Here is a 16971-nt window from a genome sequence, read left to right as displayed (position 1 = left end):
GTGAACTCGGAAATGATACACAGCCCTTTCTTACCTTCTAAATCACGCAAGGTACAAATCCTGCGCAAACCTCATACCGTTGTCAGACCTCAATATCCAGTACCAGGCTGGAACACATGCCTCAGAGAAAACAAGAGCACCAACAATGGATAAAGAAAGCACCGCGAGCGCCAGAGCGACTGTCGGCGCTGTAGCAAACTCACTTTTCCAAGCAATGTCATGGGCAGGCATTGGTATCAACACATATACAATACTGGTGGAAGAGCGACACTCTGCTTTCCTAATTCCAAAGTACATGGAATGAGTATTGATTAGTGTGATATACTCTTCTGCTTGACTCTGTATGTTAATGGTAATGGTAAATATAATTAAGGGATAATTAAGTTTTGCACATGACGGACGGAATCCAGCACACAAGGCATTTTAGTCGAGCTCGTCAAACTCGAACTCGCGTGCCAACATATCCTCAAGCTCATCGTCGAGTGAAAGGCCGCGCGCGAACATGTCTTCTTCGTCTACAAATTCGCGCGCGGAAAGGTCAAGCTCAAGGTCAAGCTCGCGCTCTTCGAGGATATCGTCGAAGTCGCGGGAAGCAAGGTAGAAGCTGTCGTCGGTGAGGTCACGGCCGTCAACAGTGGGTGGGTTCTGTGTGGATGGATCAGAAGCAGGGTGCGCGAGGTGCTTAACATGCGACCTATCAAATGAAGAGGAAGATTTGTTTTGTTGGTTATATTTAGAAAATGAAGAAAGGGGGAATACGCACATCCCGCTTTTCATGAAGTGCATGAACCCAGGGCTTCGCTGCTCAATGTCCTCCATGTACCGCTCGAAGAGCTCGTCAAGCTCTCGGGCTTCCACCTCATCAATGCCAAGCTCCCGAGTGAAAACTTCTTCGCCGTCTTCACGTCTAAGGATACTATATCCCAGAATATGCATTTGTCAATAAATTAAGTATCGCAAATGAATAGAGCCATGGCACTCACACTTTGGCGACTTTCTTGATTCCATGCCAAACTTTCTTAAAGAATCCCTTAATCCTGTCGCCGATTTTGGAGCGCTCTGTGAGGTCTACAGTCTCGTAGTTGATACCACGAGCGTCAAGTTCCTCCGCAAAGCGGGCGAAGAGCTCGTCCACCTCACGCGCGTATACTGCTCCTGTTTCCGTAAGCTCGCGCCCAAAGATGGACTCGGACTGGGCGACGGCATCGAGGTCACGACTGGAATGGAAGAAGGCAAGACAAAAATTAGAAGTGAGGTCAGAGTCCAGGATTACATGACACCAGGTGAAATGATGATGCATCTCAAGCGCCGGAAGGAAATACTCACGAATTTAGATCATCCCAGCTGTTTGAGGCAAGCGCGGGAGCGGCAACGAGGGCGGCGAAAATAAGAGCTGATACGAATTTAACCATTGTGTTTTTAAGGGTATGAAGTTTTCTTTATTGAGGAAGGGTGATTGTGATCAACACGAATCTGCAAGTGCAAGCAAGAAGTGGGTGGGTGGGGGAGACCAGCTGAGGAGCCGAGAACAGCACTGCCAGCTATTTGTATTCCCAAGAAACAATGATCTCAGGTCAGGGGAACACATGGCTCAATGTCTGCCGATGGAATCCGGTGACCGGCATTGCCATTCTGCCGCTCTAAGCCATACCTATTTTAGCTATTCCCCGGACGTCGGGATTTGCCAAGAAAATCCTAGATGTTATCTACGCCGCTCGATGAAAAACCCTGGTTTCCAACCATACTGCTGCATCCATAATTTTTAGCTTTAACCTGCTATTTTTCAGCGTTCCTTTGCTATAACTATGGATGCCGCGACGAATAATCACATTTAACTGTCATTACAGCAACTTTGCACTTTGCGGAAGCGCCCATGAACGTCGGCATTGGGCAATTGCGGAGTTTGAGAGATTTGAATGGAACGCGTCGCTAAGCGCACTAAAGGATCTCTGGTGTTCTGCAAGGCATAAAATTGTGTTTTTTCTCTTCAATTCTCATGATAAGCCATCCTACTAGGGAACCTCTAGGGATTGATTCACTCATAGGAGCGTTCTGGACTAAACATCCCTTATATGATCTCTTGCCATCCTGTTTGCACCAAAGTGATCCACCCGAGGCACACATTCATTTACGGAGGTAACGCACAATGACGCAGTTATCGGGATCGCCTATGGTATCCGACATCCATCATACCGTGATTCGTAAAGTCTTGATTAGGATCCATCGCTTCAAATTCCAAGCTTAGCACTGCACCCGCCCTGCATTCCCTTCACTTAAGTGCGCTTGAGCGTGTCGGAAGGGAGAGCGAGGCAGTGACGCTGGTATCCGCATCTGCATCCTTGATGTCGATGGAACACGGGGTTTATAAGAACCTTGTTCTGATGCTCTTTGTTAAGCCATATGCCCGACTGAATCGCCAGTGTTCATCACCTTACATCTATATATCCTTTGCCACTGAACAGACTAAAATGGGTAGGCTAAATTCTGGCGACTAGATCATCAATGATCCTGTCATGAAGTCCTGCCGAATAGTATGGTGGGTCCTGGGTGGACGTGTCAAAAACAAGTTCTCTACCTTATCGTTGAAAGTCCAATGTTTATTCGTGAGTTGGGACCAGATACATGGCGCTAATCTTTGTTAACCTTACTCAACCGGAAAGCTATATGCTCATACATATCAATGTTCAGGCCTTCAAGCTTCAGTTCTTGATCCATTCTCTTTTGATCTAATAATAACCTGTCCGAGATCGTGCCGTTGGCTGCGACTAACCAGCATCACATAGAAAATTTCGAGTACTAGGAAATCCAGACGAACCTAAATCAATCAGTTTTATAATAATAGTTACATACTCAACCATGTCATATGGAAGTGGAGGCTCAGTACTTCAGTTCTTGCAAGTTTCCCAGTCACCTCCCTTCTCCGAGTCCGGGTCAGGACTCAAGATAGATCCATATCTTGTCCATATCCATCACCCGTGTCAGCTACCACCTCCATATCCGTCGTCATCGCATAAAACCTTTCGCCACATATCAGTAATAAATAATCCAAACACTCATGACTTCGTTTTGCCTTTAAAAATCTCTGAATACTGGCGGACGTATTCATCTTTGATTGGCGTTTTCGTTCCACCAAGTTTTCCTCACAGGTGACAGCTCTTGCGGCAGCTTCAAATGCCATGATAGTACACTAGCTATCGGCATTTCAATCGGAAAGTGGACTTGGACAAACAGCAAGTCTTGAAGCTTGGAATCCGGAGCTAAGGAAAGGTCATATAGATGAAACCGGGTTAAATGTCTGCTCAATGGCTGTGGCGTCTCAGCAAGTATATGACTCAGTCATAAAGTAAGATTGACGTCGTCGAGGTTATGATGACAACCCTCCAGATTTTTGGTCCGATTCTACGAGCAAAGCATAACATTGCATAATCCTTCATGAATGCGCTGGTCTCGAGTCGGCATCCCAAATGAACCTGAAAGAAATATAGTTCGTCCAGTTGATTCAGATTGTGTCATGACATAAACTCAAGGTCCAAGGATAGTAACGACACTGGTGACTGATCAACGAATTAGCGTACTCGTTGGATATGATCCAATTGATACACATGTAGATACAGAAAGTGTGGGCACCAGGGATTGCAATAATTCTGCTCATCCTCCCCCAAATACGGCTCAATCCTGCCGCAAAGGCGACCTTGGAACAAGCGCCCATAATGACATCATAAAGACAATCATGGCAACCAACCTAACATAAAATGACAGAATTTTAGTATCAACCCAGCAATGCCCAAAAGATGTACACCCACAAAGGCTGCAAACTTTTTATTCCATGATTTTCAGCGATTGCCCCTGTCACGAATGGGAACAAAGCACTGCCAGCTTGTCCAAAACCTGCAATCCACCCAATGGACCCTGTCAAGATGTGCCGTGGTAGAATGCGTGAAGTTTGATTCATGACAATGGGATACATGGGCCCGAGGAAAACACCGACGATAGCTACCGCCACTGCGTTCCCAATAAGAGATGGAACAAACCAAATCACAAATTCGAGGCTGAAGTTGTGAAAGTGAGATTCAGTGGTCCACTGAGAGAATAAGACACCCAAAACACTCACCCAAGGCAAATAGCAGAGTACAAATACATGACCCGCCGCTCCCCGACCTAATGTCGAACGCAGAAGGGTTAATTGGTGACTTATTTGCTGGACAAAATTGCGTCAAAATCACCGTTTTGTTCACCCATAGTAGAATAACCCTGCCAAGGGTCAAACCTGAGAACAGGGAGAGGCAGATCATTTTCAGTGCTCCGCCACGTAACTAGGGTTCATTTCACTTGCCTCCAAAAAATCCTGATGAGATATAACCAGATGACGGTCCACCTCCTCTGACGTTGATTATAAACGTCACGATCCAACCTATAAAATACTTGACGGTTAGAAGAGTTAAATGACAAACATGCAAGTACATACCCCCTATAGTGACTTCCACGCCCACATATACAAGAATAAAGAAAGCTAGTAAATGCACTGCTTGTGTGCGCATCACTGTTTTGAAAGTGCTTTTATTCTGTTCTTTTTCTTCCGCTGTTGTTTCAGGAATAATCTCCCCCGCTTCCTTAAGGCAGTCTGAGTCCAAAATGAGAATCAGACCTGCCACAGTGGTTCGAGTGGAAATCTCACCATCTTGTCGTTTGAGTTTGAAAATCATAATCAAAATAGCAGTATTGGTGATAGCAAGTCCAAGGGACACCAAAAAATGAAAAGACCATCTATGAAGTTGCGCGAATTGAGTCGCCACCAACGGCGAAGCGAATGCCCCAAGACCTGCCAGAGAGATAATCAGCATAGTTCAAGACACACCATAATCGGAAGGCAAGGATGCAGAGAAAATGGCAAGGGGAGTTGGTATGAAAGTCAATGTTCATACCATATGCAGCATGTAAAATACCCATTTTAGACTCTGGGTTCTGGGTTAAGGTGGCAACAAAACCATTTGCTTGGGCGTCCTGTGAAGAGAATTAGAAAATTCAAAAAATACGATGCTCTGGTAATACACTAGAAAAACCTTTATTCGTAGACATGTACCTGGAGAGCGAGTCCTGCACCATTTATGACATACGCCAATACAAATACTGGAAAAGGAGGGGCGGAAGACTGTATGCTGTATGCCACGACCTGGCAAATGGATCCAAAAACAATGGCCTACCCAATGTCAATTCGTGTTTGGTTTGAAGTTTTCTTTGCGTGCGGGGCTCACCTTGCCAAAACCAATTTTATCGGTTAAGTATATGTTGGCTAGTGCACCTGAAAGGAATCCCTAACAAGCAAGCCCTTCAGGAACATATATACAATTGACCATAGCCAAGACCACTCACCACACACGCAAAGACAAAAATTAGAGATACAATGGTGAAGTTGACCTAAGGGTTATGGGAGAAAATCGAGGGTTCCATTAAATTCACAGGGGCCACAAATTGACACGAATACCCATCAAACTGCGTTGCAGAATCCAGGAGACAAACCTTATAAACTTCTTGGATACGTGGTAAGAGAGGACCCGTCGTTCCATCGTTCCATCCAGCAAGGAATAACGTCAAACATAGGGAGAGGAATTGCCCTAACGCAATGTTCTTCTGTTCGCGCGTGAGACTCCTAGCAACTTCCTTATCTCCATACCCATCTGCCGACATGCTCGGGCTTGCGAATGCACTAACATCGTTTCCTGGGGTCTTTTCGCCGACTATGACTGTAGGTTCGGGCGTAAGTGTGAATTCCTTTCCAGTCGAGTCGCCTTTGGGGTTGATTGTCATCGGAGTAGGGGGGCGGGACGCAGTCTGAGATCCTGTTCCATGGCTCGTGTCGATATCCATTTGAGACACCGGTACTTGCAATTCGATCCTGTCCGCCTTATAGTTTCCCTCGGGTAGGGAGACGGAGATGGATTCTAATCCTTGAATTCTCCAGTGTGGAGGGACTGTGGGTGAATGAAGCCAAGGAACGATCGGCATTTTAAAACTACTAGTACAAGTAGCCGGATTATGTTTTTCCGACGTTAATGCGATGACAATCTAATCTCTTTAATATCTAATCTCCCGCGGGCTCCCCCAATTGGGCGCGTAGGTACCACTCAACCAGAAAAATGAAATTACAGAAGGTATACAATCATTGGATTACTCTGAGAGACACTATGGTTTTATTGGTTTATCGTGTAGCAAAAATACATAAAAATCTTTCCAACAATAAGAAGTCCATAAGTATTACAGACCTTTGAAGATCGTTCAAAGACCAAACATCTCAGGCGGCGTTGCTAATCCAGTCGCGCCGGTGCATTTGGGACTAATGCCCATAATCCTAACATGAGTCCCATCATTGAAATGAGTCTTTGACAACGTGGTGAATAACAGTTGAAAGCGGGATAAATTTTTAAAACTTACAGTGGTTGTAGGCTCTTGATACCGTGTCTCTCTGCAACGGCTCCAGTGATAAAGGGAAACAGGGCACTTCCAGCCTGTCCAAACCCAGCAATCCAACCAATAGATCCAGTTAAAATCCACCGTGGTAGAATCCGCGATGCTTGGTTCATCACAATTGGATACATAGGTCCAAGGAGGACACCAACTATGGAGATGGCGACTGCGTTTCCGATTAGGGATGGTACAAACCAGATTACAAACTCTAGACTGGAAATTTTGTCAGAATGCTTAAGGTCCGATGACAGCAAAGATGCCTACGCAAAACACAATGCGCCATAGATGAACAGCACACGCCTTTCTCCAACCTTTACAAAAAACAATTAATTAGATATGTAACGAAGCGATAGCACTGTTTTCAGCAACGCACCTTTTTGTTCACCCATAATAGAAGGACGCGCCCTACAGTAAGGCCTTGCAAGTGGGCAATCATGATATCAGTACGGTACCCTATACCACGTCAAGCACAATGTTTACCTCCAAAGAATCCAGAAGAGATATAACCGGCTGATGGCCCACCGTTTCGCTCATCAATGATGAATGTCACAATCCAACCTGATATTTATTTATTCAGCAATACGCAATATCGCAATTCCTAAAAACGCACCGCCAATGGTAACTTCCACACCAACGTATACAAGAATAAAAAAAGCGATTAAATGTACTGAGCGATTGCGCATCACGAGCCCGAATGTGTTTTGAGTTCGAGTTTGCTCTTCCTGCACTGCAGATTTCTCTGGAACAACTTCCCCGGCTTCAAGAAGACATTCTGGAAATCGTCGACGAATAACAAAGCGATCAATAATTGTTACAAGAGATTTCGTCAAATATATCTCACCATTTTGGGGTTTAAATCTGAATATTGCCACCAGACAAATTGTGTTCAGAACGGACAGGCCTAAAGAAACCAAAAAGTGGAACGACCATCGCGGAAGATGCGCAAATTGTGTTGCTACCAACGGTGCAGCAAAGGCACCCAGCCCTGCCAAGCAAAGTAAGTACATTGGAAATTCGAAAAAATAATGAGATTAAGAATCAAAAAGGCAGAGACCAAGACGTCGTAGACGTTGTCACTTTCATCTCTGATTTTCTCTGACAGTCACTGAGTCAGAGTAAGGAATGATCCGCTGTTCATTTAAAGAGAGAAAAAGGAATGGTAGAAATTAAAAGGGAAAAATATGCACCATAAGCAGCATGTAAGATGCCCATTTTTGATTCGGGATTATTGCTCAGGGTTGCAACGAACCCATTTGCTTGAGCATCCTAATGAACGCGAATGAGGTAACACACGTTGAAAACTGAATGAAGTCTCACCTGAAGGGCGACACCTACGCCATTGATGGCATAAGCTATAACAAATAATGGAAATGGCGGGGCCGAGCATTGTATACTGTATGCCACAATTTGGAAGACGGATCCGAGAGCGACAGCCTAGTTCAAATACAACGACTTAGTTCAGCTGTTCACATTGTGTCATCGGAAGTGTTGTGTTCACTTTTCCAAACCCGATCTTTTCAGTCAAGTGAATATTCGCCAATGCTCCTGCAAGGAATCCCTGAAAACATATTTAAGAAGTGTAAATGTTAAAACAATGTAGTTATAGCTTACAGTGCAGGCAAGGACAAATATAAGGGAGACGACGGTAAAATTGACCTAAAACATAAGTTGTTATTGGAGAATGAGGTGTAAACGTAGAATGAACATACATGGTATACCTCCTGGATGCGGAGCAGAAGAGGACCTGTAGTACCATCATTCCACCCGGCAAGAAAGAGAGTAAAACAGAGAGACAGAAACTGGATACGGCCGGTGAACTTCTGTTCTCTTGACTTCGTCCCTGCTGAAGGCCCTGTTGCAGGTCGGGTGTTGACAGACTTTCGCTCTTCGTTCGTGAGCGTCTCTTCAATAGATACTCTCCTAAGCTGTGACCCAGAGGCAGTATCCACGACTTCGGAATTTACTTTGGATTTTGCCTTCATGGACGAGGAAGTTGATTGATTTCGAGATACTTTTTGGACAGGGGTGAGTTCCATGAGCACGGTGGTGTGTGATGTCTGAGCGAATCGATCCATGGTGTCGGAATCGGTCACAGAGATTAGAGCAGAGATTTTGATGCGCAGTGGCGGGTACGGAATCGAGAACAGCAGTGGAAGGATTTTCAGAGAATAGGTAGACCTAAGACGATGGGTAGAGGAAAAGGTTGACATTTACTTTTTATATCTAAATTTGACGCGGGGCACATTATTCCGATATTTAACCGTGGCAACGTCGCTTACTGCCACTCTTGCTTACTTACTGGATTGTCTCTTTCAAATTATGGTCGGGCATAAGAGACCTTAAATGCGCTCAGAGTGCGCTATAGAGTGGTCAGGTACTCAGTACTGAAGTCTGAGTACCTTGTCATGTGAAACCCGGTCTTACTCACTTCGATTTCCGTTTGCCACATGTACACGTCGAATATCTCGGCATCGGACTAGGCCTATAGATTTGACTTACAATGGTATTTGCTTGGGACAGACTGGCGCTAAAGTACAATGTGCTAATGTAGAATAGTAATGTATCGCGTCGTTTATAGCCTACCCATAGGTGAGAGGTACTTGTTCCAATCTTCAAAACTGATAAAATGTCATCAAGACTTTGTGTCAGAACGACAGATCCATGTCGAATAAAATAACTTACTTGATGAGGTTTGTTGCGTCAGATAGCGGTGATAACGCACCGTTAACTGTTTGGGTGAAGGCGTTGAACCCGTCATTAGACTGAAATATTCCTGCAGAGTTCTGCAATTGTGGATTTTCTGGACCAAGGGAAGAGGTAATGCTAGTTGTAATGGGTGCAGACTCGTTTGGTAAATAGCCCATCTCTACCAGCAGTATTCGTTGCAGGTCCCAACTATTCAGTGCATGATTTGATCCTGATATGTTAGTCGATCCTAACAATTCATTAAACATGGCGGTTGACATCTCAGTCATATCTTGGCTTATATGGGTTGGATCTGATTGGACAGTTGAGGGGTCGTTAGATGATGATGCATTGTTAATGTGCTGAGACCCATGTTCGGGAATGTCGCCTGCTTCCCTCAAGCTATCCCTAAGATATTGTCAGTCGAAAATCTTTGAGGAATGGATCGATAAGCTTACAAAAGCTTTCCAGCGGAGTACCATCTGGCAATGAATTAGACAGAGCAGAAAAATATGCAAAAAAAAATTCTAACCGGTTTTCGATTTGCTGTAGATAGTTCATGCACTTCTGAAGATTTTCGATGTCCTCTTTCGAGCCACCTGTTTGCCCAGTGGAGCGACTGGCCGCCAGTAGGCTGAATGTGATGACCATTCCTGCCGTGTACGCAATCGACTAGTATTTCATGAGTCAGATATGTGTACTGGTTGACATGCGGAATCTACTACACACCAATGCATTTGGTAGCACGCAAGTACCTCTTGCCAGTGAGGCATCCAGTATGCGTGTACATGACCTTGCTGCATTTTTACACATAGCGAGCGAAGGTAGAGTTAACGACGATTTCTTTATCAGATAGGGACGATGAATTTGGATTTGGATATAATAATAGAAAAGGTGCAAATTGACGGTTTGATTAAACACGACAGTGTCTTTTCTGTGAGGGTCCCATTGAACTGTCAAATAGAGTCACAAAGGAGATAAGCGGTGTTTTTCTAGAGTATAGAATGACATACGGTGCTCGGGGAGATCCTCGCTCCACTTATTTATGGAGGAATCTAGCTCCGCGACCATTTTCCCCTCCCAATCAGGTCCTATGAACCCCAGGAGCGCCTTCGACTTTTTGTTTGCATACAAGGTCCTCAGCGCAAAGCCAAGAATTTCGCAAAGCTTAATGAAACAATTGAAAGCGGTGATTGAGCACGGCTTTCCTTGAGGTTGTTTAAACGCTGTTTTTGGGTCACCTGTTTCCCAATACTCGTCGTCACATTCAATTGGATATTCAACGTCATGCCTACAGTTGATTCAGCAATAGTAAAGAATGGGAAACGAAAGTAAATACGCACGCCTCGTGCATAGTACAAGGTCTACCCACAAATGAGCTAGAACAACAGTCTATGCAAACAAGAACCCTAAAAGCCATTGGAGGAAATGCGGACACATAAAATATCAGACTTACCAAAACGCGCGTTTTAGAAGCTCACTCTCTACAGTAGGCGCATTTCCTTGGCCTTGGCGGCGATGGATGCCCTTCTCATATGCATATCGGAGACCAATTACCGCAAAGTTCCAGCAGGCGTACGGCATCGATGTTCCCACAAGAAACATTGAAGCAAGCTGGTAGGGCCCTGCAAATCAGCAAACGAACATCAACGGCAATAAAACAGACTTGCAGCATAGTATTGTAAATCGTACACCGTTGACTTGTAAAGCAGCTGCTTCCGATGCAACGGAACCTGAATGAAGTATTTCCACCCAGAAGACAATCCGATAGAGTCATCGGGCATAAATACACGGGGATCTTTTGAGTACTTAGCGCCATGAGCGCAAACCAGTAGAACAACCATGCCGAAGGACGAATCCCAATGGTGTTGTCCCGATTTAACCGATTCCATGAATGTCGGTTGGTGCAAAAGTGGGATTAGATTGTTCACTTTTTCGAAGTATATGGTGATAAGTTCCATGAGTAAGTCATATTCAGGATATATGTAAACGGTTTCTAGATCATTAATATAAGGAAGCTCCCACTGCATGCAAGTCAGAAGAACCCGTTGTCGAGAGGACGAATAAGAAAACACACTGAGCACAGATTCCAATATATTGGCCGTCTGTATTTGGAACTCAACACAATTTCGGAGTCCCCTGTAATCTCTTTCTTGACATCGGTGACATGTTTAGCCAGCATAACGGAACTGTCAGGCCCGTAAGAGAAGGAATCCGTGAAGTATAACAGCACTGTACCTGGCTTGCCCGAAGAATCGTACGTCTGCAGGATCACTAGTAGACAGATTCTTCAAATCTTTGCTCAGAGAGATCTCGTCGAGTTCGTCTTGTCCCAACTGATCATCATTATTTTCTGGTGTCGAATAAGTAACCGTGTTGGTATGTGGGTCGACATTACTCGGATACTTCAGTGATATTGAACCATACGTCCCACTACTTGTGCTGGCGTATGACGCGTTGGCAGGAAGAAGACCGTCAGGTTCGTTTATTATACGATCAATATCTTGACCTGGATGAATCTAATCGAAACCAAGTCAGCGTAAATGATAGAATTACAAGACAGACGCACCTTCTGGATGTAATTCTCTAGTTTCTGTATCCTGTCTTGCAAATTGTTGATATAACTAAAATCTCCAAGTTCAAATCTGGCATCAGGTGTACGATTGAACTGCGTTTACTCAATAGCTTCTTCATGTCGGTCAATCAGCTACAACGCGAAGTATAAGTAAACCTACTCGTTGAGATCGATACCGGCATACCTTCTGATATCGAGGCATTTCATGTCGACATCGAACGTTGTTTGCTATACAGCTGGAGCAAATGTTCAAGGGACTCTCAGCACTATCGCCTATCGCAAAGGAAAGTTTAAATGAATTTAAAACGTACAAAAGAGATGATTTTACTCACATTTAGCTATTGAAAGCCATTAGAGCCTGCAAGCTTTCATGACAGAGAGTGTGTCTCAGACGGAACAATACTTACTCTTCCTGATACGGCAGGCGTCGCATGCTCCACGTAGTCGTTTCTTCTTGACTCGAGAAGCACTCCTGGCTTCCTGTGATATGGTAGCTTCATCTGACATTGTCAATAGGATGGGGAAGTGGATTGGAATTCGGGACACTATTTAGCACTGAGAATAGAACGCGTAGTGCGTGGAGTCACAGTCTTGTTCGGTTACAAAATGGTTCCTGGCGGCAAACTGACACGCGCGCCACGGCCATCCCAAATTGAAACTCCGATTCGCACAGCCCCGAAACTTGTCCAAAGAAGTCGAACTAAGAAAATTCGAAACCACACATGCTGACGACTAAGAGAATTTCTAAATGTAATGAATATATCGAGGGACTATACTGGTGTAGACTGGTTCAGACAAAAATCCTCGGTACTTACAAAGACCCAGCCAACAGCCTTATGTCAATAACCAACCACCCAAATGATGACGCAGCCTCAACATCGGTCAGTTATTCCTCCGAGACAGTCCCCACGCAGCCCTGAGCAGCGAAATGAGGGTATGTTGTATTTCGTAAAGTCCAACAGTTCTGTTGATATCTGCATAAAAAATATGGCTCTCCTCATGGGAAATGACGGGTCACTACCAAGTCCCCCTGTGCAATAACTCTTCATTTTCCGTTTGTAATCAATCAGGTATCTGGAAAGAGCAGAAATCCTATAGATAATTGGGCCATCCACAGATAATGTCTATTTCGACTCGGAATAATCACTCGAAGCTCTTCTTGATGGCACATCAAATCTGGGCGCTTAATCCAAATCCAACACCGTCATTGTCCATTGCGCAAGCGCGGAATGCGCCGACGAGAAACCTCCAACACACCACCTGTTGCAGTGCTCCCAGCTGGTCGTCATAAGCATGACTACACACCTCAATGGACAGGTGACACCGTCTATTAATACACACGCGCTAGCACTGTAACGCGCTCTCAGGCTGTTACACCAAGGCAGATCGATGGCTATGTGAGGCTGATACAACGCTTCATATTTAGAAAAAAAAGATGTCATATCACTGATCATGACCGCCCGTCTATCTGCGTCCAGGTGCCTGGTGTATATATAAACACACGCCTTTCTTCTCATGGGATTGGTTCACTCGTATCTATTCCAGCTATATATGTATACCACAAGCTTGAACTGTTACGCAGCACCTCTTATCATTGAGCCATCCGGGTGTGACGTTTCAGAGAGCCGCATGTAATGGCAATGCGTTCCTGAGTCTATTACATTCCCAGAACCCAAAATCACAAATCAGGCGGATACATTGAAGCTCGTATCATAGCGTGTAAATAAAGATCCATACATATTCAAGTTCGTCACCAGATAACCATTGAACAAGCTATTCCATATCTCCAAAGCCTCGATATGGCTCAGCTCACGCTTCTCGTTATCTCCCCGGCACATCCATGAAGGAAGTCGAAGATGGATTGATACACAGACCGCCTCTGCCGGCGGTCCGAGTCTCCAATCGCATACGCATTCGCATTCGCATTCACACAAAAAGAATCAGCCTTACCTCCGACTACCACGCTCACACCCGTCAAATTAGGTTCGCATCATCCATTCAGGCAGATGGGCGATACACCTCCACACAGGGACGGAGAGAGCCCGGTTTAGTGCGTGCACGGTAAACGGCTACTATACCTGACACAGACTCGTGAGAGGCGCGTCGTGATTCTCACACTCGATCCCCTTGCCCCGCTCGCTCAATAAAACAATGCAAGCGCGCGGCACGCATCACGTATCAACCGCTTGACGATGCGAAGGGCAGACGAAATAGCGAGTTTAATTCTGTTACGCCATCATCTCATTCCATCTGGCTAGCTTTTTCTTTCAAGAAAAGGAAAAGTTAAAAAAACTAGAGACCACGCGTGTTATGTATCGCATTCGCCGCCACGGAACATGTCAATTTTAATTCTTCAAATCAAAAGTTTTGACTATTTGAATTCTGACGCGTGAGACAGACACACAGTCCAATCCACACTCTATGTAGTATAAGTGCCAGTGTATTGTATATATATCTCAATTTATTCTTTATTCTAGTCCCCCAAGTACCCCAGACGCCACATCCGCAACGCGTCCGACTAACACCGCAGATAAGCCTTACTTCTTACTTAAAGTTAGTGAGACGGAGACGGAGACGGAGATGGAGATGGAGACGAGAGTGGTTAATTATGGAGCCGGCAGCGGCGCTTGTCATGTCATATAATATAGAGTTAAGGGCTCAAGGAGTCGCGTATGGTAAGAGGTTTGATTGTTTAATTGATTGATTGTCTGTTCGTTCATTTCTGCCTAGTTTACTTTTTTGATTTTACACAAGTTGCGCACTGTTTTTTGATATTTGATGTTTTATTTCAAGTTCAAGTTCAAGGCTATTGAACTTCAACTTGAACAACTTGGCTTTGGCTTTGGCTTCAACTTCAACTTCAACTTCAACTTCAACTTCAACTTCAACTTCAACTTCAACTTCATCAAACATTGAATTTTCTAAACATTGAATTTAATTTGTGAGAAGGTACTACGTCATAGAATCATACACGAACACATGAACAGAATCAAAAATGTTGAGGCAGGCACAGAACTACAGAACTATAGAACTACAGAACTACAGAACTATAGAACTACAGAAACACAGAGCCACAGAGCCACAGAATATGGATTAGGGATGAGTGGTCTGGAGGAAGCAGGGGACGGAAAGGAAAGGGGACGGAAAGGAGGGGAGGGAGGGAGGGGAGGGGTTAATTCAGGACCCGGGAAGCTCCCCTATAAGCATGTCCGCCTGGGATCCCAATTTTTGCCCTCAAATCCACGAGATTTTGGGGCTCAAATCCGCGAAACCGGACAATGCCCGATAGGGGCTTTCCCAATTAGGATTTTTTTTTCAGCCCTGCGGGGCGAGCTTGCAAAACCACTCGATGGCTCGACAAGTCATTAATTGATTGCAAAATAAACATATGGAGTAGATATTTAGGTGTTACATGCCTCGAGGGGAAGGATTTTGAGGAGGTGGAACCTCCATTACTAGTTATCAGGATAGTGAAGAAATATGTCAGGGTAGCAGAGAAAAGACGTCCAAGTTTCACTAATATGCTGTATATAGGAAATGTAACCTACTACTGTGCATTTCCGTTGATTTCCATCCGTCTACCGCTCTTAGATAATAGACGCTGGCCAATCATTGCAATCTAAGCGGGATCCCGGCCCCAAATTTGGCCAACAATTAGCTGCATCTGGGAAAAATGGTTGCGGCATGCCGCCTTTGAACCATTACTACAGACGTTTTTTTAAAAATATGGGCCTCAAATCCGCCAAACCGGACTTTGTTTGGCCAAAATTTTGCCTGCGGCGCCCTCAAATCCGCGAGAACTGGACAAAGAAATTGCCATTTTTTGGCCTCAAATCCGCGAAAATGCGGACATGCCTGTACGGGACCGGGGAGCTTCCCGGGTCCTGTTAATTCGGATGGATGAGATAGATTAGCTTAGATTAGATCAGATGCGAAGGTAAGATAAGATAAGATAGGAGTAAGATAAGATAGTCTATGTTTGTTAACTACTAGATCAAGGAAACTGACACTGATAGTGATACTGAAAACCCGTCCTTCCCCCATCCTTCCTTCTTCTTCCCTCGTAATGATATTGATAATGACAAGGAGAATGATGGATGTTGGCATACCCCGGCGCGCTAAAAGTAGCTGTCATACCGATACCGAAACCGATATCGATATCGATATCATATCATATCATATCATATCGTGATGACAAGTAACTTGCTCGCTATTAGTATTATATACTAACGCTCGACATCAGTGGTCACCCAAGTAAGTACCTACACCAGCCTCCAGTCCCGTTCGCCAGCTAGCTAACCGCGCTGCTCAAATCAACTCGATTGCATAGCATTGCTAGTCATAGTCATAGTCATAGTCACAGTCATAACGTTAAACGAAAGCAATGCGTGCATACCTTTACCAGCAAGTATATAGTGCGGTTGACCACCGTCACCGTCACAATACTGATCCAGCTCTGATCCAGCGCAGCAGCACCAGCGCCAGCCTCTGCGCAGTGGGGCCCGGGCAGAGAAGCGCATGTGCCAGTGGATCGATGGGATGGTGCGTGGGCTGGTGAGTTATTTATACATGCTGTGTCATAGTCATACTCATGTCATGATCATGATGGATGATGATATGATGCGAACGAAGCGAACGAAGGGAGAAAGAAGGAAGGAAGGAAGGGACGAGGTGAGTGCTGTGCGGAGCTATATTCAGAATTCAGAATTCAGAGTAATTGTAATTATAAATTATAAAGGGTGCGTCAAGGTTTAAGAATAAGAATAAGAATAAGAAGCGAAGGGGAAATGGATCTTGATTCTGGATTCTGGATTCTTGTTGGTTTTTTTGATAGGCGATGGATTTACGGAGTAGTTGGTATGTATGTAATGAATTGGAGAGTTGAATTGAATTGGATTGGACTGAATTGGATGGGATGGGATGGATCGGAACTACATAATCAATCAGAACATAAAGCGTCTGTTCACAGTTCAGTGGGACTGCCAGTGCCAGTGGGTGGTACGCAGTAGTTACATTACATACACCAGTGAGATCTGAGAGGGTTAATTGTGATTAAACGAGTGACATTACATTTACATTGACATGCACACGGCGTCTGACAGGAGCCATCGCAGTTTACACCTCAAGCTCGACTCGTAGTCGTACTCAGAGCCAGGGACAGTGGGAGAGTTGGACTAGGGAGGGAAAGACGAACACGTGCCGGGCTTCGAGATTCGAGGTTCGAATTCGAATTCGAATTGTTGTTGATC

At 44.8% G+C, this 16971-nt stretch overlaps 4 protein-coding genes across 4 annotated transcripts; all 4 read right to left on the bottom strand.

The window, feature by feature from the left end:
- Nucleotides 1-423: 423 nt before the first annotated feature.
- JR316_0009248 (uncharacterized protein) lies at nt 424-1412 on the bottom strand (the record flags this gene model as incomplete). Its single annotated transcript, XM_047894953.1, has 4 exons — nt 424-694; nt 764-916; nt 984-1217; nt 1327-1412. The coding sequence occupies 4 exons, from the start codon at nt 1410-1412 to the stop codon at nt 424-426; spliced, it is 744 nt and encodes a 247-aa protein (XP_047746412.1).
- A 2257-nt stretch (nt 1413-3669) lies between these two features.
- JR316_0009247 (uncharacterized protein) lies at nt 3670-6003 on the bottom strand (the record flags this gene model as incomplete). The annotated part of the gene is made up of 9 exons (XM_047894952.1): nt 3670-3742; nt 3804-4049; nt 4112-4158; nt 4224-4251; nt 4330-4411; nt 4466-4621; nt 4676-4819; nt 4923-5001; nt 5518-6003. 9 exons carry the CDS (start codon nt 6001-6003, stop codon nt 3670-3672), a joined length of 1341 nt encoding a protein of 446 aa, XP_047746411.1.
- A 299-nt stretch (nt 6004-6302) lies between these two features.
- JR316_0009246 (Bypass of stop codon protein 6) lies at nt 6303-8537 on the bottom strand (the record flags this gene model as incomplete). The annotated part of the gene is made up of 12 exons (XM_047894951.1): nt 6303-6375; nt 6430-6675; nt 6727-6773; nt 6836-6879; nt 6943-7020; nt 7073-7234; nt 7304-7447; nt 7650-7728; nt 7780-7896; nt 7961-8020; nt 8074-8118; nt 8172-8537. The coding sequence occupies 12 exons, from the start codon at nt 8535-8537 to the stop codon at nt 6303-6305; spliced, it is 1461 nt and encodes a 486-aa protein (XP_047746410.1).
- Nucleotides 8538-9140: 603 nt separating this feature from the next.
- Nucleotides 9141-12229, bottom strand: JR316_0009245 (Transcriptional activator protein acu-15; the record flags this gene model as incomplete). The annotated part of the gene is made up of 13 exons (XM_047894950.1): nt 9141-9555; nt 9680-9819; nt 10054-10100; nt 10161-10438; nt 10491-10556; nt 10604-10772; nt 10814-11171; nt 11225-11336; nt 11386-11666; nt 11717-11771; nt 11826-11854; nt 11907-11995; nt 12130-12229. The coding sequence occupies 13 exons, from the start codon at nt 12227-12229 to the stop codon at nt 9141-9143; spliced, it is 2139 nt and encodes a 712-aa protein (XP_047746409.1).
- Nucleotides 12230-16971: the final 4742 nt, after the last annotated feature.

The sequence above is a fragment of the Psilocybe cubensis genome, chromosome 8 (assembly GCF_017499595.1).
Source record: "Psilocybe cubensis strain MGC-MH-2018 chromosome 8, whole genome shotgun sequence".
NCBI lineage: Eukaryota > Fungi > Basidiomycota > Agaricomycetes > Agaricales > Agrocybaceae > Psilocybe > Psilocybe cubensis.
Note: the sequence above shows the minus strand (reverse complement) of the source record. Positions and strands in the feature narration are given on the sequence as shown.